At 43.3% G+C, this 23,928-nt stretch overlaps 1 protein-coding gene across 21 annotated transcripts in view; it reads left to right on the top strand.

Annotated features, from left to right (window-relative positions):
* RIMKLB (ribosomal modification protein rimK like family member B) overlaps positions 1 to 23,928 on the top strand; it is a 61,805-nt gene that overhangs the window by 21,980 nt on the left and 15,897 nt on the right. For 10 of the 21 annotated variants that reach the window (XR_011143195.1, XR_011143196.1, XM_068955585.1 and 7 more), the window contains 2 exons: positions 20,566 to 20,796; positions 22,231 to 22,317. Coding sequence is in view for 17 of the 21 variants with exons in the window: in XM_068955585.1 (XP_068811686.1) it covers positions 20,566 to 20,796; positions 22,231 to 22,317 (318 nt within the window). In the remaining 4 variants the exon portion in view is untranslated. Of the gene's footprint in view, positions 1 to 2,972; positions 3,037 to 12,931; positions 13,080 to 14,923; positions 15,111 to 20,565; positions 20,797 to 22,230; positions 22,318 to 23,928 lie in introns of all 21 variants that reach the window. The other 11 variants (XR_011143188.1, XR_011143190.1, XM_068955497.1 and 8 more) reach the window with 5 other exon arrangements.

Here is a 23,928-nt window from a genome sequence, read left to right on the forward strand (position 1 = left end):
TGTGCTTCAAAACCATGACCATCTCGGTAGCCCTCTGCTGAACTCATTTCAGTTTGCCGGCATCTTTGTTGTACTGCAGATTCTCCAGATTGAACCCAGTTCTCAGGTTGCAGTCTCAGAAGTGCTGAGTAGGGGGGAATACTTTAGAAGGCCTATGCTCTTGTGTAAATAGTCTAGTAGGTGATTGGTCTGCCCTGCTGTAAGGGTGCACTCCTGACTCATGCTCAGCTTGTCCACTGAGACTCTCAGGGCCTTTTCTGCAAAGCTGCTTTCATCCAGTTTATGCCCAGCCTGTACTTTTGCATGAAGTTACTCCATCTCAGGTGTAGGACTTTGCATTCCTTTTGTAGAACTTTTGAGATTCCTGGAGCCTATTGCTCCAGACTTTTGAGGTACACCTGAATGGCACCCTTGCCCTCCAGTGTATCAGTCACTCTCCTCCATTTAGAATAATTCGCAAACTTGCAAATGGTATATTTCATCCCATTGCTGAGGTTGTTAATGAGGACACTGCACAGTATCGACCCTGATATTGACCCATGTGGAACACCATTAGTAATACAAAATCCAACTGGTAGCCAGATACTAAGAATAATCCCTGAAGATAAGTGTGGCATTTGCCTTTTTTCAGTCATCAGGAACTTTCCCTGATTGCCATGGCTTTTCTAAGATGACAGAGACACAGTCTTGTAGTGTCATCAGCCAGCTCCGTCAGCACCCTTGGATGCATCCCATTTAGTCTCAAGGAACAGGTTGCCCAGAGAGGTTGTGGAGTCTCCTTCCCTGGAGGTATTCAGAAGCCACCTGGATGTGATCCTGGGTGACGTGCCCTAGATGACCCTGCTTGAGAAGGGGGTTGAACTAGATGATCTCCAGAGGTCCCTTCCAACCTCAACCATTCTCTGATTCTGTGATTTGTGTAAGTCCAGTTTGTTTAAGTGGTCTCTACTACCCACAGTACAGAAAGATCAGGGTATCCCAAACTCTGCCACTAGGCTTCTGAGAGACCCAAGAACAGACCTTACCAGTAAAGATCAAGGCAAAGAAGACAGCTGAATATCTCAGCCTTTTCCATGTGCTTTGTCTCTAGGACCCCTGGCCTGCTGAGCAGCAGACTTGAATTTTCTTCAGTTTTTCTTTTGGTCCCCTTGTAACTGTAGAAATCCTTCTGTTCCCCTTTTCATTCCTCACTAGCTTCAATTCCAGCTGAGCTCTGACTTTCTTAGTTCTCTGCCTAAATGCTTCAATAGTGCCTTAGTATTACGCTTGGCCATTGTCTTCTCTGTACTTCCTTTTAATTTTTAATCTGAGTCTGCAGTTCCCTGCTCAGGCAAGCCACAGGTTCCTTCCAGCCAATTCCCCAACAAGCTGTAATCTGCTTTCCTGAAGTTCAGGGCTATAATCTGCTATTAGTCTCACTTGCTTCTCACAGCTGGAGCTGCCATTGACCCTAATATTTTTGACCAGTTCTTCCTAATTTGTGAGCAGCATGTCCAGCAGAGTAGCTCCCCTACTTAACTTTTTAGTCAGCATTGTCAAGAAATTGTCCTCAGTGTTTTTCAGAAATCATCTGGATTGTCTGTGCTACCTAGGATGTTGGGATGGTTAAAGTCCCCCATTGTGTGTACCAGGTCCTATAACCATGAGCCCCCTTTCAATTCTCCAAAGGTTTCATCTGTTTCCTGCATCTGTAGCAGATGTCCACCACAGAGTCACCCATTTTGGTCTCTTCTCTGATCCATGCCCATAAGCTCTTGACTAGCTCCTTCCAAAGCAAAACCACATGTATGTACGTGATCTGCTTCTTTATGGGGAGCCCAAACACTCCTCACTTGCACAGCCTGTTCTTCTGAAAGAGTCTTTATTCTGCGTAGAATCACAGAACCGCATTCATTGCAGCACTGCAGACATGCAAGCTGTCCAACCATGTTTCTGTGTTCCCAGTGAGATCATAACACTACAGCTGCATGTGGTCTTCGTGGTGTTCTTTTGTTTCCCATGCAGCATGCATGGGCTGGTGCTTTAGATGAGCTTCTGATCACACTGCTTTCACAGGGAAGGTGTGAGAGCCTCCCCAGTCATGCTGTCTCTGGAGTGCTTTTTCAGTGCTCCTTGTGTCTGCACTTCTCTTCAGATTGGTCACCATCCCCCCAGTGAACCTAGTTTAAAGCCCTCCTCACTAAATTAGCAAACCTAGATGCTCTTTCCCTAGTTTGTCAGAGAGATTCTGTGATGACATCACAGAAGAGCATCTTGTGATGACAAAAGCCAAAGCCCTGCTAGTGACAGCAGCTGTGCAACCAGGTGTTGACCAGCAGGATATCTCTGCTCCTGCCCAGACCTTTCCCTTTCACTGACAGGATTGAGGAATATGACCCTTGGGCTTCGCTACAGTCTCTAGAGCCCTGTAGTAGTTTTTGATATGTTCTGGTTCTCCCTTGGCAGTATCACTGGTGCCCACATGAATATGCAGTAAGATACAATAGCCCGAAGGTTGGACTAACCTCAGTAGTCTCTTTATAACATCACAGATCTAAGTGCTGCTTGTGACACAGGAAGTTTGGTTTGCAGAAAGGAGTCTGTAACCATTTCCATCTGCTGTTCTCTCTTGGTGATACTACGTGAAGAGGGCTCAGCTGAATTTGGTACTGTCCCTAAGGAACTTGTTTCTTGTCACCTTTTACTGAGAGGTACCTTTAGATCTGTTGACAGTCTTCTGTAAGTCTGGATGTCTTCTTCAGGCATGATACCATTGCAGATGCACTAAAGATTGGTCATTCAAGTACTGGACCAATCACTACTTGCTTGAAGGATTTAGAGACCTGTCCCCAGAGATTTGTCAATGAATAGAGATTATGGGATAGAGTCACAGTGTAAATATAGATTAAAAAGTACAGAGAAGTTACTTAATAATGACTGGAGGTTTCTGAGATGTGCATGCTCATGTCCTGCTTCCTTTTGTTTTCTCCTAGCTTTCTCAGGATCATTCTGGCCTAAGTTCTTTGTGCGCTCCCCCTTACGTTCCTTTGACTAAAGGTGAGGCAGGATTTTGAAAGTGCATGCTATTTGTGGATGCTTTGAGATGAATAAGTTCTGTGGCTTCAAGTCATAAGGATGCTGTACATATAAACTGCATATCTTAATGCTTATTATTGTTTATCATGCTAGAATGAGGCTGGCAGCTGGGCCTTTACAGCAATTTCGCAATTTCTTATCTGGCAACATGGGAGCCACTGAGAGAACGTTCTACCTACTGAGGAGAGGAGAGGAGAGAGTGACAACTGGAGAAAGAGAAATCTGGCTAAAAGTAGGCATGCATTTACAAAATTGGAAGATGGGCTAGGGTAGTGACCATAGACCTGTACGTACAGGGAGAATAAAATCTCACTATAGAGAATTCTATGGTCTCAAAATGCAGTATCACAATCCGATTTTTGCTGGTATGATCCCACCTCCTCAGTTGTGCTGACACTTGGATTCATCTGATTCTATAGTGAGCTGGTTCAGCTTGCAATGCTTGAAGAAATATAACCCAACGAAAGAACAAATAGACTTCAGCTGGTGTAGGAAGCTTACCTACTCACTAGTGAGTCACATGACCACTAGTACCATTGCTATTGAGTGGGTGTCCCTGCATGGCTGGAGTGTAGAACTGCTACAGCAGCAGTTTAGATTCACTTAAATTTTCTTAGAACTACAGCCTTAAGTTTTATCTAGCATCATTTCACATGGAGATTGTTTTGTCTAGCATCATTTCACATTGGGATTTCTAAGAAGGTGCACATTTCTCTTTGTTTCTGGCTTGGGTCTTCCAAGGTGCATTATGTGCAGATGAACCTTTTCCTCTCATAGTTCCTCCCACCATAGGGAGTGGATCAAGAGCAGCATTTTGCATTGAGATTTCTGTGATTGTATTCCTCTAAAGTGGAGGAACTTGAAGAAAATGTAATCTACAAATATTTAAAGGAGATTCTTAGAGGATTCTATCCAGGACTGAGGTAAATGAGCTAAGGAAACTTTACATATCTGATGCTTGTAATTGTATTGTAATACTTCAGTTTCCCAGCGCTGCAACTAATTTGTGATCAGATCAGTAGCCCCTCAATGGTTCATGTTTCTTTGTAAGTTGGGCAGATACTTTAGAAGAGATTAAGGCAAAGGGAGCTTCTGAGTTTAAAGGACAGACAGAAATCAGATGATAGTATGTACCAATTTATAGGGATTGCTAAGCTCAGGGCGGCACTTGAATCTGAAGGTTACTGGTAAGACAGCCTGCTTTCTTGAATATATTTTTTTCAAAGGTCAAAACAAACTGACAGTGAAGGTTATCTCTTCTGCTTGCTTTAGTTTGCCCTCTGTGAATAGAATACTGTGACTGCGTGGTTTTATTTATTTTACTGATCTGCTTGGACAGACTGTATACCTGTGTAATTCTGTGTTACCTTAAAAGAAAATAGTTATGGATTGTGTGGAGGGCAACTAGGGAACATCCTAAGCAAATATCTTAATTAGCTAACACCTTTTTGGTGCTACCTGGAAGCTCCTGTGTCTAGAACAGGTGAGAAACAATACTGTGTGGCTGTAATTGTGTTTTCATTACCGTACTAGCGTAGAGCTCACGTGCAGCTACTGCACTGTAGTTTCAATGCTGTAAACTGAGAAGAGCCTTCTCTGGCTTTGCGTTGTCTCTGTTCTTATAATACTGCTTGTCAAAACTAACAAAGTTTAGTTAATATCTTTTGGTCTAGAACATTTTTCCTTTTTGTTTTTCTTGGTTCAGGAAAATACTGTATTCTTGGAGAGGACCCAAACTGTTGTTTAGTCCATACCTGAGTAAATTAAATCTTTTTCGGTGTGACAGAGAAGTAAGTGAGATAGAGAATCTGCCTGGAATGAGGGAAGTCGATGTATCTCTGCAAGCTTTAGGGTCAGTCTTTACCCAAAGTTTTTCTAAAATCTCTCTTAAATTTCTACCTTTAGAAAGGATAAATTTGTCTCTGAAATAAATGCCTACACTTCATTAATTTAATGCAGGCTTGTCTAGATAGTCCTAACACCAGAATGACAGGTCAAAATAGTAAGATAGGGGACCTTTCAATTCCCCAAAATGCTGTGTGAATGAAACATACTTAGGAATGTTTGGGAAGGACAAGTAATTGGATATAATTTATTGGAAGTTTCTGACAACGTAGAAATGCTTCTTGTTTTTTTGTTTGTTTGTTTGTTTTTTGATATGGGAGAAAGATTTGAAGGATATATGCCTTTGTTAGCAATTGGAAAGTCCCATGGGATGCTTCCATTCAGCAATTTGCTCAAGTAACATAAAGGTGCATTACTGAGGCGAAAGAAGAATTAACGATAGAGCGAGATGGGTTGTCCAAGTTAGGCATTGTAAAGGTATTTAGGAGATTTTTAGCATTACAGAGAGAATTGTGGATTCATTTTAGATGGGAGGAAAAAATCCTTTTTCAGGTGCAGTCTTATTTTTTTTCTTCATCTGCTGTTTGAAATTAACAGAAATTAGACATGCAAAAAATAAGGGAGAGATTAAATGTTGAAGTGGAGTGAGATTTCGGTAACGTAACATATATACATGTCTCTAGTCTTCTATGATATTTGTAATATTTAAGTAGTCCCACCCTAAAATGCAAATCTTAAGGCTAATTAATGCTTATGCATTTCAGCATCTACAGGAAAGAAAAAAGTCCAGTATTTGTTATTTCTAAGGCTCTTGGGGTTGGTGGGTTCTGGATAAATGGGTATAAAAGGACAGAGATCTGCCACAAGTGGATTTTCTGTCAGTTGAGCATGCTTTAGAAGTTTTTTAGAACTTCAGAACATGGCTATTGGACCCAGGAATGTTCTGAGATTTCCTAGTGGAAACCATTTTAAAAAAGATCTTAATAAATGAGTTCCAGAAGATCTCGCCTACAACCATGTAGAAACCAAGAGATCAAGTCTAGATGATAGCACAGAAGCTGGCTCAAAATGCAAGCAATAGGGAACAGAAATATTTTTCTTTTGATGGCAGGAAAGCTGTTATTTCTAGCTACTTTGAGAAACCATGCCCTGCAGCTGTTGTTCACAGGACAGTTGAACTGCTGCTGTCAAAAGAGGAAAAGCGTGTTCCTCCTGGGTTTTGTCTCCTGTGTACTCACTTTTCTCTTATGTTAGCTCTGGCGATTACTAAGCCACTGTAACTCACCATCAGGAAACAATCCAGTGTTGGCTGGTTTAAATCTCTGCTGCTTCTCTCAACTAAAGCAGGTCAGACAAGTGGTAGTAATGTATGCCCAAGAGCATGGGGGGAGGTGACAGCTTTTAATTCAGATTTCAAGTAATCATTCTCTTGATCTTAGTTTTCCTCCTCCGCTTACTGAGCTATGGATGGCCCACTCCAACCACATCTCTTTTTTTTCAAGATGGATGACCTTCCCTTTCTTTCTTCCTCCTGCTTTACTCTTAAACCTGGCTTATGTTGCCTTTGAAATATGAATATGATAATGTTATTGTATTTGGGAGTGTTAACCTTTATTTTCAAAATGGTCATGGATTGTTAAAATTTCTAAAACCATTACAACTGTATACAAATTATTTATCATAATTAATTTTGAAATAGTTGTGGTGCTGTTTTGAAATGATTCAGTTCTTGTTCAGTGAGATCGTGTTCTGTATGATACATATTCTCAGCAAATACAGACAGATGCCTGCTCAGTTGTCGCACTAGCTCCACGCTTGGCTCAAACTTTTTTATGGCTATGTAATGAACCAAACTTATAAATAGGTTCAGAGTTAAAAAATAAGTGGATTCTGTTCCTAGTTTAGTTTTAATTCAGAATAATTGCCTGATTTGATTCACTTTACAGCCACATGAGTGTTGTCGCTAACACAAGAAAAGGATGAGCGTGATTATGCAGAGGAGAAGAGACCACTTTTTTGAATGCCAGTGCAAGCCCAGATTTTATGATCATGTAGCTGCAGTATTAGGTGAAAAAAACCAAGAAAATACTTCCTGACAAAAATGCAGACCATTGCTGACAGGAATGGTCTTGTTTGCCCCCTTCCCTCACACAGAAAGCCATCCATACTGTTTTTCTAGTGAGAAGTTAATTTCTCCTTTCATTTAGCCAAGAGTTTACTCTTTCCCTTTAGACAAGGAACAAAATATGCTTTTGGTTTTGCTTTTTTATTTTTACTTAAGTTAGACTATCTTGTTTTGTTTGTTTTTGATTAAGATTCCTTCAAGAAAGCTAAGGTTACTTTAAGCATGCTGGAGCAAGCCTGGTAATAGCAATGGCTGATGAGTCTGTTGCTAATCCAAATAATAATCTCTAAAATTGTTGACTGCTGCATAAGTCATCTGACGTTTTTTAGGATTGTAAAGCTATGTTACAAAGGAGCAATATGTCTGGAGATACCTAGCTTTACAGTATGAAAGACTGGGCATAGTGGTTTCCCTTTACTGTGAAGCTCATCATAAATAGTTAGAATGCTTTCAGTTCAAATTTTAAGAAACGTTCATCTGGATATTCTTCCAGGGCTTTCATAAATGTTTTAATTTCTGTAAAGTATCCTGCTGACTGTTCTGAAGAGGCATCCTATGTTGGAATTTTGGAGAGCAGAATGAACTCTCTATATAAATGTGGAAGTGCCCACTCTCTCCAATGTTGAAGATTCAGGAAAAAATTTAAGCTGACAGTCCTCCTGAAAGTGGTAGTTCTGCCTTCCCTATTATTCCAGCCTACACATTCTTGTCTCTGTGTTGCCTTCTCTTTTCAGCAGATCCAGATCATTATGTATGTGTGCAAATACTTGGACAAGTACAGTGGGGAGGGGAGCTGGCAGTGTGGCATCTAGAACAAGCAGCTGCAATAGCGTGAGGGTAGGACTGCTGCTTTCAGTGGCAGTGCTGATTGGTGCTGGTTTAAAGTGTTCACGTCTAAGTGTTGGGATTTGATTGAGCTGATCTAACTTTCCACACTGATTATCTTATCCAAGATCTATAACATAAAAGGTAATGTAAAGGAAGTAGTACAGAGTAACCTGTAAAAAAAGAATTCTTAAACATTACATCTGTGTATGAACTCTCTATGTGGAAGTACCCACTCTCTCCAAAAGGCAGTCTTACATCATCTTAAACTCTTCTAGCTGTGCAATCCCATCCCTTGCTCTTGCGATCTGAGGTCTTGCCTCACAAATGTATCTGGTAATTAACTTAGTGTGGTTTTTTTTTTAAAAATAAATAAATAAATAAAAAGGAAATCTGTAGAGCACTTTATCTAACCTAAATCACTGAGGGGATCAGAAAAGTACCAGCAAAGGAGAGAGTGGAGCTGTATGGCCAGGACAGAGGAGTGAGACTGCCTCCTTCAGGATCAGTGGTAAATTCGTTGTGTTAGATATCTTGTGAAACCTCACTCCAAAGTTACAGTTTCACTTAATAGCTTAGGCTGATCTAAGATCTAAGCCTTTATGTTGCTCAAACTGGCAGTGTTATACTTCCTCTCACCATGCTTCATATGTTACTTTACTGTGTTAACATTAAGAACCATGAAGGTGCTAGCTTACATAGGTAAGCTACAAGCTGTTTTTTTGGTCATAAAATTAGTTGCCTGTTGGTCACTAACACCTGGACAAAGGAGAGCTGATGGGTACACATTGCTGGTAGTGTGGTAAAAGACAAGATTGTCCCTATCTGCGGCAGTTCTGGCTTAGATCATATCAAGCTGATTGATAACTACTTTTTTTTGGTATTTACATTAAAATAAAAGTATTTGGCGTGCAGTTGCTAGAAATACACTTTTAAAGGCACACAGTGAGTGAGAGCTGGACACCTAAATTCTGTTTTGTGGAGTCTAAGCTTCTTTCTCTCAATTAAGAGAATCATTTTCTTCATTAAGGGCTTTGGGAAATCTAACAGACAAAGAGAATCTAGCAATTGCTTATGCAGTGATTATATAGCATACATGCACACACATGCCTATACATGTATAAGTATTTGGGGAGCTTTTTGCAACAAAGTCAAAACCAGTTCTTATGCACTCAGGACCTTGGTTTTATTATGACCTAATAATTTGAAGTTTTGATCAACAGCTACACTCAATTTATTTGAAGAAGTAATTTCAGTAGATTCAAATCTATCTCAACCTGCATATTTTTTGTTTGGATTTATGCTATGGAAAATATTTTAAATTCTTTTAACTTTGCCCAGGAGCAAATTATAAAAACAGTTGTGATGTGAACTTAAGAAAATCTCATGAGAAAAAGTAGGAACTACTTTACAAGGAGGCTGAAATTGCATCTTTTCCAACACTATGTAGTTCTTTGTATACTGATTGGATCTTTTGGTTCCAGTTTTAATGAATTTGTGATTTTACAACACTCTATTTAAAATCAAGAGTGATCATACTAAAGCATCCCTACTTGGCCACATGGTTAAAATACAGTTCGTTTCTGTCTATACTTGTTTGAATGCCTTTTAAGTAGGTTGTGCCATAACCACCCTAAATGTCTTCCCCCTTCCTGAGATTTTTGACTAATTTCAGTAGCCTGTGCATTTCTAAGAATGCTTTTATGTGTTGCTTTCCAGAGACATAAAAGGTCCTCTAAGTCAAGGAAGGGAGATAAAATAGAACTGATTTAATTCAGGTGCCTGCTTATTTTTTCTCTTTGGAGCTGTAATAGTGGCCTTCCGTAAAAATTTTCACAGTACATCACAGAATCACAGAATTGTTTAGGTTGGAAGGGACCTCTGGAGATCATCTAGTCCAACCCCCCTGCTCAAGCAGGGTCCTCTAGAGCATCTTTCCTAGAATTGCGTCCAGGCGAGTTTTGAACATCTCCAGCGAAGGAGACTCCACCACCTCTCTGGGCAACCTGCTCCAGTGCTCACTCACCCTCACAGGAAAGAAGTTTTTTCTCAGGTTCAGATGGAACTTCCTGTGGTTCAGTTTCTGCCCGTTGCCTCTTGTCCTGTCGCTGGGCACCACGGAGAAGAGATTGGCCTTATCCTCTTGACACCCCCCTTTCAGATACTTGTACACATTGATGAGATCACCTCTCAGTCTTCTCTTCTCCAGGCTGAAAAGGCCCAGCTCCCTCAGCCTTTCCGCAGAGATGCTCCAGCCCCCTCATCATCTCTGTAGCCCTCCGCTGGACTCTCTGCAGTAGTGCCATGTCTCTCTTGTCCTGGGGAGCCCAGAATTGGACACAGCACTCCAGGTGAGGCCTCCCCAGGGCTGAGGAGAGGGGCAGGATCACCTCCCTCCACCTGCTGGCAACACTCTGCCTAATGCACCCCAGGAGACCATTGGCCTTCTTGGCCAGCAGGGCACACTGCTGCCTCATGCTTCACTTGTTGTCCACCAGCACTCCCAGGTCCTTCTCGGCAGAGCTACTTTCCAGCAGGTCAACCCCCAGCCTGTCCTGCTGCATGGGATTATTTCTCCCTAGGGGCAGGACCCTGCACTTGCCTTTGTTGAACTTCAGGAGGTTCCTCTCTGCCCACCTCTCCAGCCTGTCCAGGTCCCTCTGAATGGCGGCACAGCCTTCTGGTGTGTTAGCCTCTCCCCCCAGTTTAGTATCCTCAGCCAACTTGCTGAGGGTGCACTCTGTCCCTTCCTCCAGGTCATCGATGAATACATCAATGGGCAGTCTTGGACCCAGGACTGACCCCTGCGGGACACCACTAGCCACAGGCCTCCAACTTGACTCTGTGCCACTCACCACAACCCTCAGAGCTCGGCCATCCAGCCAGTTCTCAATCTACCTCACTGGCCACTCATCTAGCCCACACTTCCTGAGTTTACCTATGAGGATGGAATGGGAGACAGTGTCAAAAGCCTTGCTCAAGTCCAGGGAGACAACATCCACTGCTCTGCCCTCGTCTACCCAGCCAGTCATTCCGTCATAGAAGGCTATCAGATTGGTCAAGCATGATTTCCCTTGGGTGAATCCATGCTGACTACTCCTGATCACCTTCTTGTCCTCCAGATGCTTAGTGAGGACCTCCAGGAGGAGCTGCTCCATCCCCTTTCCAGGGATGGAGGTGAGGCTGACAGGCCTGTAGTTTCCTGGCTCCTCCTTCTTGCCCTTTTGGAAGACTGGAGGGACGCTGGCTTTCTTCCAGTCCTCAGGCACCTCTCCTGATCTCCAGGACCTTTCCAAGATGATGGCAGGACCTTTCCAAGATGATGGAGAGTGGCCTAGCGATAACATCCGCCAGCTCCCTCAGCACTCGTGGGTGCATCCCATCGGGGCCCATGGATTTATGGATGTCAAGTTTGGCCAAAAGATCTCTAACCTGATCCTCCTCCACCAAGGGAGAGTCTTCCTTTCTCCAGCCTTCCTCTCTTGCCCCCAGGCTCTGGAATTCCTGAGGGCTGGCCTTCGCAGTGAAGACTGAAGCAAAGGCAGCATTCAATAACTCTGCCTTCTCTGTATCCTTTGTTACCAGGGCACCCGCCCCATTCAGCGGCAGGCCCACATTTTCCCTAGCCTTCCTTTTGCTATTGATGTATTTGAAGAAGGCCTTCTTGTTGTCCTTGACATCTCTTGCCAGATTTAATTCCAACTGGGCCTTAGCCTTCCTTGTCGCAGCCCTGCACACTCTGACAACGTCCCTGTATTCCTCCCAAGTGGCCTGTCCCCTTTGCCACATTCTGTACACTTCCTTCTTCTGTTGGAGTTTTGCCAGGAGTTCCTTGCTCATCCATGCAGGTCTCCTGCCCACTTTGCCGGACTTCTTCCTCAGAGGGATGCACCTTTCTTGAGCTTGGGGGAAGTGATACTTGAATATTAACCAGCTTTCTTGGACCCCTCTTCCTTCTAGGGCCCTACCCCATGAGATTCCCCTAAGTAGGTCCCTCAAGAGGCCAAAGTTACCTCTCCTGAAGTCCAAGGTTGCAATCCTACTCATTGCCCTGCTCCCTCCTCGTAGGAGCCTGAACTTTTGCCATCTCATGGTCACTGCAGCCAACGCTGCCCCCAACCTTCACAGCTCCAACTAGACCTTCTTTGTTTGTTAGGACAAGGTCCAGCAGCGCAACTCTCCTCGTTGGCGTCTCCACCACCTGGGTCAAGAAATTATCATCAATCCTCTGCAGGAACCTCTTTGACTGTTTGTGCCTAGCTGTGCTCTCTTCCCAGCACGTGTCAGGGTGGTGGAAGTCTCCCATGAGAACCAGGGCCTGTGATCGTGAGGCTACTTCCAGCTGTCTGTAGAAGGCCTCATCTACTTCCTCTTCCTGATCAGGTGGCCTGTAGCAAACCCCCACAACAGTGTCACCCATGTTACCCTGCCCTTTAAGCCTTACCCATAGGCTCTCCACTTGCTCTTCATCCACCCCGAGGCAGAACTCCATGCATTCTAGTTGCTCCCTCACATAAAGAGCAACTCCACCACCTCGCCTTCCTGGCCTGTCTTTCCTAAAAAGCACGTAGCCGTCCATGACGGCATTCCAGTCACGTGAGCTATCCTCACCATGTCTCTGTAACTGCAATGAGATCATGGCCCTGTGACCACACACAGATCTCCAGATCTTCCTGCTTATTCCCCATGCTGCGCGCATTGCTATACAGGCATTTCAGAGAGCCAGTCAAGCACGCAGGTTTCCCAGGAGAGGTGCAAGAGGATCCTCCGTAGCCATGTTCCATGCTGTCTCCTCTGGCTGCATGCACCCGCTGGAGGAATCCTGACTCGAGCGGTGTTTTACTGACTCCCCTGCCACTATACCACTCCCCTTCCCCCATCTTGCCTAGCTTAAAGCCCTCCTTTCCAGGCTGGCCAATCTGTTGGCAAAGACGCGTGTGCCCCGCTTGGTAAGCTGGATCCCATCTCTCCCCATCAGCTGTTGATCTTCAAACAGGGATGAATCAAAGGACTTAGAAGAGCAGCTTCAGTTTCTACTTTTGTTTCTCTTTTCTGTTTCAGAAGAGAAGACTGGTGTGGATAATGTTCTAGGGAGATGTTTTGTCTCTTTACTGCATATGGTGTCATTTGAACTGCTGAGCGGCAGAAGTGCATGAAAGAATCTTAGTTTGTGTGGAGAGGGCAAAAGAGGACATCTTGAACCAATAGGGTAAAATTACGGTACTACTTTGCTTTGAAAACCTAGGAGATAAGTTTGTATTCTCTCCTGTTCTACCTTAAAACAGCCAGCATGAAGCTATTATAAAAATCTGTTTCTGTGTACAGTAGAGTCAATAATAGCTTGGTTGTACTAGATACCAAAGGTTATACTGGATCTCAAAGGGACTTTTGCATGGGAGCAGAATTTTGGGGAAAAATGAGACAACTTGCAATGTTCAGATTAATAGACTGTGGCTATCAGGCGGTGGGAGTTTTCTCCTGTGCAACTCCAAGGGGGGATCTTGTGTAATGTTAATAAATGGGTGATTTTCTCAAAACTTAGTGCTTTGCTGCTCTTTCAACTTAAATTTGAGTTTAAATAAAATGACATTTAAAGTGCTAAACTCAATTTAGCATCACCCAGCTGTGGCTGATTGACTTGCAGTATATTTGGCTTACAAGCTCTACAAGTTATCATTTTAACTGCCCATATTTGTGGACTACTTGTCCCAGTCATGTAGTGAGATTCATTGTTCTAAATCTTGTCACTGAGGCTTAAGGTCAAGTGTTTTGTTGTGTATTTTGCTATATACTGAGAAATCTTGATCATGATTGTCCTGGGGAAGAAGACAGAAGGTACTAAGAAAAACTGTATGGGAATAAAGGATGTAGGGCGGTAATGAGGGGGGTCCAGAGGCTTTTGGGGATTTTTAAGTACACACATCATAAAATAGCACTATAAGTCCATTTGAAGAGAGGAAGCTGTCATCCTGCATATCTTGCTCTCCAAATACGCTCTGCCATGTTAGATGCTACTGTCTTGAGGACTTTCTTAGGGTATTTCTTTGGGCACCAACGATACTGAAGGTGACTTGGAAACTATCAGATGGGATTTCAGAGCTCTGGGGATGGTGGTCAAGGGTCTGGGAGCCCAGGTCATTTTTTGCTCGATCCAGTCAGTGAGGGGGAAGGATGGGAGGAGGAGTGGATGGATTCTCCAAGTAAGCAACTGGCTGTGCTGCTGGAGTTGGCAACAGAGTTTTGGTTTCTATGACCATGGGACCCTGTTTGAAGATGGACAGCTGATGGGGAGAGATGGGGTCCACCTTGCCAAGCAGGGCATGCGCGTCTTTGCCAACAGATTGGCCAGCCTGGAAAGGAGGGCTTTAAGCTAGGAAAGGCAGGGGAAGGGGAAAGTTATAGAGACCATACAGTCAGCAAAACAGGGCTCAAGTGGGGATGTCTCCAGCAAGTGCATGCAGCCAAGGAAGTGCCTACAAGGCAAGACTATGGGGAATCCTCTTGCACCCCTCCTAGGAAATCAGCTCGAATACTTCTCTGAAGTGCCTGTGCACCAATGCATGCAGCATGGGGAATAAGCAGGAAGATCTGGAGATCTGTGTGTGGTCATAGGGCCATGATCTCGTTGCAGTTACAGAGACATGGTGGGATAGCTCACGTGACTGGAATGCCGTCATGGACGGCTACGTGCTTTTTAGGAAAGACAGGCCAGGAAGGCGAGGTGGTGGAATTGCTCTTTATGTGAGGGAGCAACTAGAATGCATGGAGTTCTGCCTCGGGGTGGATGAAGAGCAAGTGGAGAGCCTATGGGTAAGGCTTAAAGGGCAGGGTAACATGGGTGACACTGTTGTGGGGGTTTGCTACAGGCCACCTGATCAGGAAGAGGAAGTAGATGAGGCCTTCTACAGACAGCTGGAAGTAGCCTCACGATCACAGGCCCTGGTTCTCATGGGGGACTTCCACCACCCTGACACGTGCTGGGAAGAGAGCACAGCTAGGCACAAACAGTCAAAGAGGTTCCTGCAGAGGATTGATGATAATTTCTTGACCCAGGTGGCGGAGACGCCAACGAGGAGAGGTGTGCTGCTGGACCTTGTCCTAACAAACAAAGAAGGACTGGTTGGAGATGTGAAGGCTGGGGGCAGCGTTGGCTGCAGTGACCATGAGATGGTGGAGTTCCCGATCCTGCGAGGAGGAAGCAGGGCAGGAAGTAGGATTGCAACCTTGGACTTCAGGAGAGGTAACTTTGGCCTCTTGAGGGACCTTCTTGGAGAAATCTCATGGGGTAGGGCCCTAGAAGGAAGAGGGGTTCAAGAGAGCTTGTCTAATATTCAAGTATTGCTTCCCCCAAGCTCAAGAACGGTGCATCCCTCTGAGGAAGAAGTCCGGCAAAGCGGGCAGGAGACCTGCATGGATGAGGAAGGAGCTCTTGGCAAAACCCCAACAGAAGCAGGAAGTGTACAGAAGGTGGAAGGAGGGACAGGCCACTTGGGAGGAATATAGGAATATGCAGGGATGCGACAAGGAAGGCTAAGGCCCATTTGGAGTTTAATCTGGCAAGAGATGTCAAGGACAGCAAGAAGGGCTTCTTTAAATACATTGGCTACAAAAGGAAGACTAGGGAAAATGTGGGCCCGCTGCTGAATGGGGCAGCGGTCCTGATAACAAAGGATACAGCAAAGGCAGTGTTATACTGAATACCTTCTTTGTTTCAGTTGTTACTGATAAGACCATCCCTCAGGAATCCCAGACCCTAGAGACCAGGGAGAGAGCCTATAGATAGGAAGACTTTCCCTTGGTAGGGGAGGATCAGGTTAGGGATCACTTAAGTAAACTTGGCATCCAAAAATCCATGGGCCCCGATGGGATGTACCCACGAGTGCTGAGGGAGCTGGTAGATGTCATCGCTAGGCCACTCTCCATCATCTTGGAAAGGTCCTGGAGATCAGGAGAGGTGCCTGAGGACTGGAAGAAAGCCAGCGTCCCTCCAGTCTTCCAAAAGGGCAAGAAGGAGGAGCCAGGAAACTACAGGCCTGTCAGCCTCACCTCCATCCCTGGAAAGGGGATGGAGCAGCTCCTCCTGGAGGTCCTCACTAAGCATCTGGAGGACAAGAAGGTGATCAGGAGTAGTCAGCATGGATTCACCAAAGGGAAATCATGCTTGACCAATCTGATAGCCTTCTATGACGGAATGACTGGCTGGGTAGACGAGGGCAGAGCAGTGGATGTTGTCTCCCTGGACCTGAGCAAGGCTTTTGACATTGTCTCCCATCCCATCTTCAAAGGCGAGCTCAGGAGGTGTGGGTTGGATGAGTGGCCAGTGAGGTAGATTGAGAACTGGCTGGATGGCCGAGCTCTGAGGGTTGTGGTGAGTGGCACAGAGTCTGGCTGGAGGCTTGTAGCTAGCGGTGTCCCTCAGGGGTCAGTCCTGGGTCCAGTCTTGTTCAGTGTATTCATCGATGACCTGGAGGAAGGGACAGAGTGCACCCTCAGCAAGTTTGCTGATGATACAAACCTGGGAGGAGTGGGGGTCCAGTCTTGTTCAATGTATTCATCGATGACCTGGAGGAAGGGACAGAGTGCACCCTCAGCAAGTTTGCTGATGATACAAACCTGGGAGGAGTGGCTGACACACCAGAAGACCGTGCTGCCATTCAGAGGGACCTGGACAGGCTGGAGAGCTGGGCAGAGAGGAACCTCCTGAAGTTCAATAAGGGCAAGTGCAGGGTCCTGCCCCTAGGGAGGAAGAACCCCAGGCAGCAGGACAGGCTGGGGGCTGACCTGCTGGAAAGCAGCTCTGCAGAGAAGGAGCTGGGAGTGCTGGTGGACAACAAGTGAAGCATGAGGCAGCAGTGTGCCCTGGTGGCCAAGAAGGCCAATGGTCTCCTGGGGTGCATTAGGCAGAGTGTTGCCAGCAGGTGGAGGGAGGTGATCCTGCCCCTCTCCTCAGCCCTGGGGAGGCCTCCCCTGGAGTGCTGTGTCCAGTTCTGGGCTCCCCAGGACAAGAGAGACATGGCACTACTGGAGAGAGTCCAGCGGAGGGCTACAGAGATGATGAGGGGGCTGGAGCATCTCTCCTCTGAGGAAAGGCTGGGAGAGCTGGGCCTGTTTCGCCTGGAGAAGAGAAGACTCAGAGGCCATCTCATCAATGTGTACAAGTATCTGAAGGGAATGTGTCAAGAGGATGGGGCCAATCTCTTTTTGAGTGGTGTCCAGCAGTAGGACAAGAGGCAATGGGCAGAAACTGAACCACAGGACGTTCCGTCTGAAGATGAAGAAAAACTTCTTTCCTGTGAGGGTGAGTGAGCACTGGAGCAGGTTGCCCAGAGAGGTGGTGGAGTCTCCTTTGCTGGAGATATTCAAAAGCTGCCTGGATGCGATTCTGGGAAATACGCTCTAGAGGACCCTGCTTGACCAACCCTGGGGGGTTGGACTAGATGATCTCCAGAGGTCCATTCCAACCTCAACCCTTCTCTGATTCTGAGAGGCAATGGGCACAAACTGAAACACAGGAAGTTCATTTTGAAGGTAAAGAAAAACTGATATGCTGGTACCTGACAAAATTCTATTCCAAGGCATTGCTAAAACTCCCTTTTCACTTTCAACTGAATATTGTAGTATTTGCTGCATGTCTAAAATTATTGTGTAATAAGGATCTGCCATATTCCATTTTGGAGACTTCATCTTGAAGAGAGGGAGGACAAACGAAGTTGGTACTGACCGAGGGAACAGGTCCTGTACAAGTGTAGGATGTATATTTTTTTATTATGTGGTGATGTTCCAACTCCATGAGTCTACTTTCTTATAAGGCCAAAGAATGCTCAGATGCTTTATAATAACATAAAAAGAAGTTCCCTAGGCTTTGCTATGATGAATGGTTGTTTGATAAAAGGTCTTGACATTGGAGAGGCAATGAAATCTCCTTCTTTTGGCCCTGAATATTGTATTCGAAAGGACTGGATAACTGCCTATTATTTCTGTCTGTGATACCATAGGCATCCACTGGGAATGCCAGTGGATTGACCCACTTAGTATTTGTCTAGGTACTTTTGTATGACCTGAACATCTGTCTTCTGCTGTTTACGAGGTCCGCTCCTTATCCACGGGGAATCATGAATATAACTTGCTACTACTGTTCTGGGACCAGAATGGTACTTTTCCTACAAAGAAAAGAGAGCCTATCTCTGTTCTCAAAAAAACATTGATGTCCTCTTAACCACACTATAATATTTCTTTTTTTTATTTCTCCCTCTTTGTATTCATGAATTGGTTCTTTGGAGAAGAAATTAGTTGTGTGCTTTGATATACTGCTTTCAACACATCTTAAGGAATAAATATTATTTTATGAGACCCTTCAACAAAAATGACCGTTACTCAGATTGAATGCTGAATACAAGCTTATTTTTCAAAATGGTAGAATCTCACTCTCCTTTTACTGTAGTAAAGGTGCTTCTGTTTGCAGCACTGTGTTGCCGGGAGGCTACAGCTAATTTTTACAGCGTGCGTCAGTAGTGGTGACTCAGATTATATATTTCATTGAGTGTCTCTTTTCTTTGTTCATAACCTGTCTTCTATGAGGGGAAAGAAAAAAATCTTAGTTTGGGGAGAACAGTATCCAGATCAGAGAAAATATTTTGATCTGGAACAAAAGGTCAAATTATTCCATTGGTCGCATGAATGTACTTCCAGAGTCATCTCAGGGTGACTGGTGGCCTGACTGAATTTACACCAATGTAATAGTCAAGTCTAATTCAGATATTCAGGAGAATTCTAGATGAGGCATATGCTTCCCTTCAAATTGCTATTTTTCTTTTTCAAACTCCACAATGCAAAACTTCAGCATGTGGTATGACTTTAATTAAAGGAAAATAACTAAACAGATTCTGAGAGATTATGAATTATAAAAGTGTGTAGTTTTGGTTCACAGCAGAGATGCACAATGGCTATTTTTGGGCTCTGTAGAAAATGCAGTTCTTTTTAAAAAGGATTACTACACAACTTGCATGTGGATCAGGACGTGTATGCAATTACAGTGGCAAAAAGTGAGTGTAAATGGGCATATGCACCTAAGTGAGAAAATGTGTAAGAGAAAAAATTTCGCTTACCAGATCAGAACTCCTTGACTGGCTAAAGGAGATGGTAGTCCATTTCCTTACGTTCACATTCTACTCAGGTTTTTAGGAATGTGTTTTTTATCTTGCTTGAGATGCTTCTGTAAAATGGTGTGTGTCTGTGTGTCTGAAGCCTGCTTGTTTAAACACGCAAGTCGTGTCAGCTGCAATGCGGCAGTGCTTGGTGCTAATGAGGTGAGCAGCCAGAGCACCCGTCTGCTTACGTTTTCTCATTCTCTGTACAATTATGGCAATGGGGATTGGGAAGAAAGGATTTACGTAGGATATGGTTCTGTTTTGGCCTTTTTAGAGCATGGTTCTATGTCCTCATGAAGGTTGGGGCACATATTTTTACTTCCATTTGGGGATTTAGGTGGTTGCTTTGTTATGTTAAATGCAAACTCTGAGATATATCCTGGGTGGGAGGAGAAGAGAAAGCAGGAAGAATAGAGGAATCCCTCCCCACCCCCCTCCGTTAATTAATTCAAGCGCGCCGTGAAATGAAAATAAAAGGAAAATATGTTGCTTGACTGTGTGTGTGTGTGTCTACAGGTTCAGTAGATGCAAGTCTGTATTTAAAAGTAACATCTTTGAAATAGAGCTGATCAGGTAATTAATTTTGGCTCTACCTGGAGAGTTACAGCTGGCTTTTCAGAGGCACAGAAATCCAGATGCACTGTGATTTCTCAGCCCACCTTCTTTCTCCTCTTTAACCCTTAGGGTGCTGACAGCAGTTTGAACTGTATATTTTATACTGCAGTCAGAAGTTTTACTTTGAAAATAATAAGGCAAATAAAGTGAATATCAAATACTTCTTGTCAATTCCCATCCTCAGTTGCCAGACTGTCTCCCTACAGCTTGATGCCTTCCCAGCCAATCCTATCATACTCTCCTTCTTACAACTTAAGAATTTAGGTCATGATTTAGTAATACATTGGTCTTGATAGCAAAGCTGGCTTGCTTTCTTATTCCTGCTTCTGTGTTACAGGGTGCTGCCCTCCCAGCTGTATTGATAAAATTATTTCTTGGTACTTATTTAATATAAATCAGATTGTTAAAATGATCTATGTTAAAAAAAAAAAAAAACTGCTGCTTTTTAAATGTTATGTCTTATCTCAGTCACTTCTGCAATGTTATGTAATGTGATTCCACAAACAGTTGGACCAGTATGACTGGGAAGGGAAGGATATGAACTGTAATGTTCACAAGAACTAGTGGCGAGAGGCAGGAACTTCCTGAGTTATTGTTACTGCCAAAGTGAAGGTAGTGTGCAGTTAACACTCATAGAAAGGATGATGTGTCAACATAAAATTAATTCTTCACCCTGGGAATGAACCTAGGATTGTGTGCTTTTCTGGAGATTGTTCTTTGCCTAGCCATTGTTTTAAGTGTGTTAAGTATAGCATGTATGACATAGTATAACTGACAAGACACATTTTAGGGAGAATTATATGTTGTTTCAACAGTCACCATTGAAGTCCAGTATCTCTTTTGTGATCCCATATAGTGCAGTATTTCTTTGCGTGTTTACCTTTCCCTGAAAACCTTGTAGTTGATTGGAATGGTTTTCCCTTCCTTCTGTAGGTCTCCGGGTGAATGGGGAGCTCATTACTGCTTACCCACAGGTGGTGGTTGTGCGTGTGCCAACACCTTGGGTCCAGAGTGACAGCGATATCACAGTCCTCCGCCATCTAGAGAAGATGGGCTGTCGATTGATGAATCGTCCCCAAGCCATCCTCAACTGTGTCAACAAGTTCTGGACTTTCCAAGAACTTGCTGGTCATGGCGTGCCTCTTCCAGACACCTTTTCATATGGTAAGGTTTTTGGATGAAAAGGATAGTAGACTTGGCTAGGGTAATTTGTGCTTTTGCAATACAAAAGATACGAGTCAAGTTGTGGGACTCCTTAGAATTGAGTAGCACTATGGTAGTACCACAGTAAGTGTTTAGTAACCAGAGGCAGAAATTAAAGTCAAGACACTCAAGTTCTCTTTTTTGGCTTTGTTGATTAGCTGTGATGCTTTCGGAAGAGTGCTTTAAATGTACCTCAGCCTCCCAAGAACTACTTTTTGCTGGTACTGAATCACTTTGAACTCTTTAAATAATACACTGTTCCAGTTGTCTGAAACAATAGACAAGAACTTGGGGAGCTAGCTTTCATAGGATACTATTAAGTTCAAGACTTCAGTAAAATCGAAAAATAGATTAAAATTCTATGTGAATAAAAATATCTGCAGATATATTAGTTACTATAAAAGGGTAGAAAGAATACAGGTTATCATGTTTAACTACTAGCAGTTGTTTGGGGTTTGGAGTAGAATTTCCTTCTAGAACAGTTAATAATTAATATTGTTTCTTCTTCATGCCTCTGGAGTATCTGGTCTCTAACACAGTGCTAGATTAGAAGAACCATCTGTCTGTTCTGCCCTGATGCTTTCTGTTCCGTGGCAAGCCTTAAAATCCATGGCAAGGTGGTAGCTGTTGGCTGTCTGACCAATGTCTTCGCTTGATTTCTGTGCTTTACTGCACATGATTTTAGAGGAATCTCATTCCTTTCTCACCTGACTCTCTCTTCCTTATTGCTCGTACTATGTTAAGTCTTTTGTGAGTTGAACTGAACTCAAATAACCCGAAAACATTGACCTTAATCATGTGAATGGTGATTAAAAGCTACTTTCTAAGGCACTTACAAATGCAATGAGACAGAGATTGAATACTGGTTCAGGAAATAGGGAGAATGACATACAGGAAACTTAGGCCTTGGAAAGTGGGAAAGTGGAGTGACAAGATTTGGGTTGTTGAAGTTTTCTGGATTACACCTTATCTTAGTATTCCGTGTTGCTTTCCTGGTTAGTAGTTTGGATGGAACTGTGGCTGGGGTTAAGTTCATGCTAATTTCCTGCTAGAGATTTGAAAGGTAGGAGTTGATAAAGTAAAAGGGATAAACTGGAACAAGATGGTAGAATTAGGGCATACAGATTTGGAAGATTGGATTGAGCGTTTTGAGGTTGTGGTCAGGAGGACTTTGACAATTTGCATCTTCCATTCCTAAGGAAGTAAGAATTATTATTCCACAGATTACAGGTACCTTCAAAGTCTGATCCTGCTCCATGACCAAGTTCGTCTTAACAGTTAGTTTCTTCTGCATTATCTAAGCTGGAAGGGTGGGAGGAATATGTGGCAATTACATCCCCAATTTGGCCACACCAGATTGTTGGCGCATAATGTTGTTGGTTTTCTTTTTGCCAGGTGGTCATGAGAATTTTGCCAAAATGATTGATGAGGCGGAAGTGCTGGAGTTTCCTATGGTGGTGAAGAACACACGGGGTCACCGAGGTGGGTGTGAGGTCAGGGGTGAGGGCAAGGAGTATATGCTTGTGCGCAGCACTCCTTAAGATTTTGAGTTGCCAAAGAATAATCGTTAAGAAGGTCTTCTGTTAGGTGTTGGACTTTTCTGTATGTCTGAATTCTACCAGCCTGCAACACTGAGAAGCAATTTTAATAGAACTTAGTAACTCAATTAAAAGACCTAGTCTTGCAATAGCAGGGGGACAGAGGTTCAAAATTATGGTGCATTGGTGACTTCTATGAGAAGAGAGTTGAACTGGAATAATGGGAGGTCTAGCTTTAAGGATGTAGAGATGAGCCCATGTGGATTTTAGAGATGTTTCTAAATAGGCATAAGAGAGGAAAACTTAGTTCGGTACATCTTAATTTGATTTTTCTTTCTACTTGACTTTGTCTATAATTAGGATTCTGAGTTAAATAAATTCTCATATATTGTTTGTCAAACTGGATCTCAATTTTTCAGAAAAATCTCTGACGCTATTAGTGATAATGCAGCAGCTTCAGATGAAGTTTTTCTAATGCCAGTCTCTATTTTGGTGTTGAATGTAAAATGCTTCATCAATTTATTTTAGTGTTAGATAGTGATCTACTAAAGAAAACCAGGTTTAAAATCAATTTCAAATGTTATTTACACAGGGAGTCACACCTGTTTTAATTTACTTTAAAATCAATTTAACCAATACTTTAAATAAAAACAGCCTTAAACTGAAGTTCCCAGAGCACACAAACCAGCAGACAGTGCTCTAAAAGGAGCACTTCTGCCTTCTTATTGTCCCTGTCTGCTTGTTTGCACTCTGTGCTGTCCCGTCTCTTCTGCTGGTAGAAGTGTTTCTGTAGCCATGTAATAAATAGATTCAGGAACTGGTTTTAGCTAAATCTTTTCTGGTTATTTAAACTTAGATTAATTTCCTATTCGAATTGTCATTTACTTCCACAAATCTATGTGCTGATGTAATGGAAGAGAGAGAGCAAAAGGCTGTGGCAGAAGACGATCAAACTTGCTTCTTTTGGAAGTAACACCTATTTAAATGTTCTTAAAGTGCTTGTGGAGCTACAGTGTTAGGTTAGAGTTTGACTTTGCAGCAAGCTAAATTAGATAATTTGATAAATGAGTAAATATTTTGCAGCTATTGAGTTTCTTTTTTTAATCAGAAATCATGTAAATCTCTGTTTACAATTTGTGCTTTAGGAGCCCATTTAATCCCATATGAAATTTATGTACAACACATAGCCTTGTGCATTAAGACAGTTGGGGAAATCTTTTTAGGCGAATTACCGAGCAGCCATTTGCAAATAGTATTTAAAAAAATGAGGCAATCATGGTTATAGGTGTTGCCTGCTGAATAAAAAAGACTTACGATTTTAGGCCAATTTAATGTATAGTTTGCTGTTAGTGCAAATGTACCAATCTTATTTTTGCCAAGATGTCTTGATGCTGCATATCTGTAAGAAATAAGCAGTTCTATTTCAAGGCATCATTCTTCCCATCCTCATTTTAGGAGTGCAGTAAGATTATTAAGGGCCTGTGGGATAGCTAAAGTTGGGTCTGAGAGAGAGCAAATGAAAGTTCTTGTTTATCTGTTGTGATCTTAAGTCTAC

Source organism: Struthio camelus, chromosome 1 (assembly GCF_040807025.1).
Source record: "Struthio camelus isolate bStrCam1 chromosome 1, bStrCam1.hap1, whole genome shotgun sequence".
NCBI lineage: Eukaryota > Metazoa > Chordata > Aves > Struthioniformes > Struthionidae > Struthio > Struthio camelus.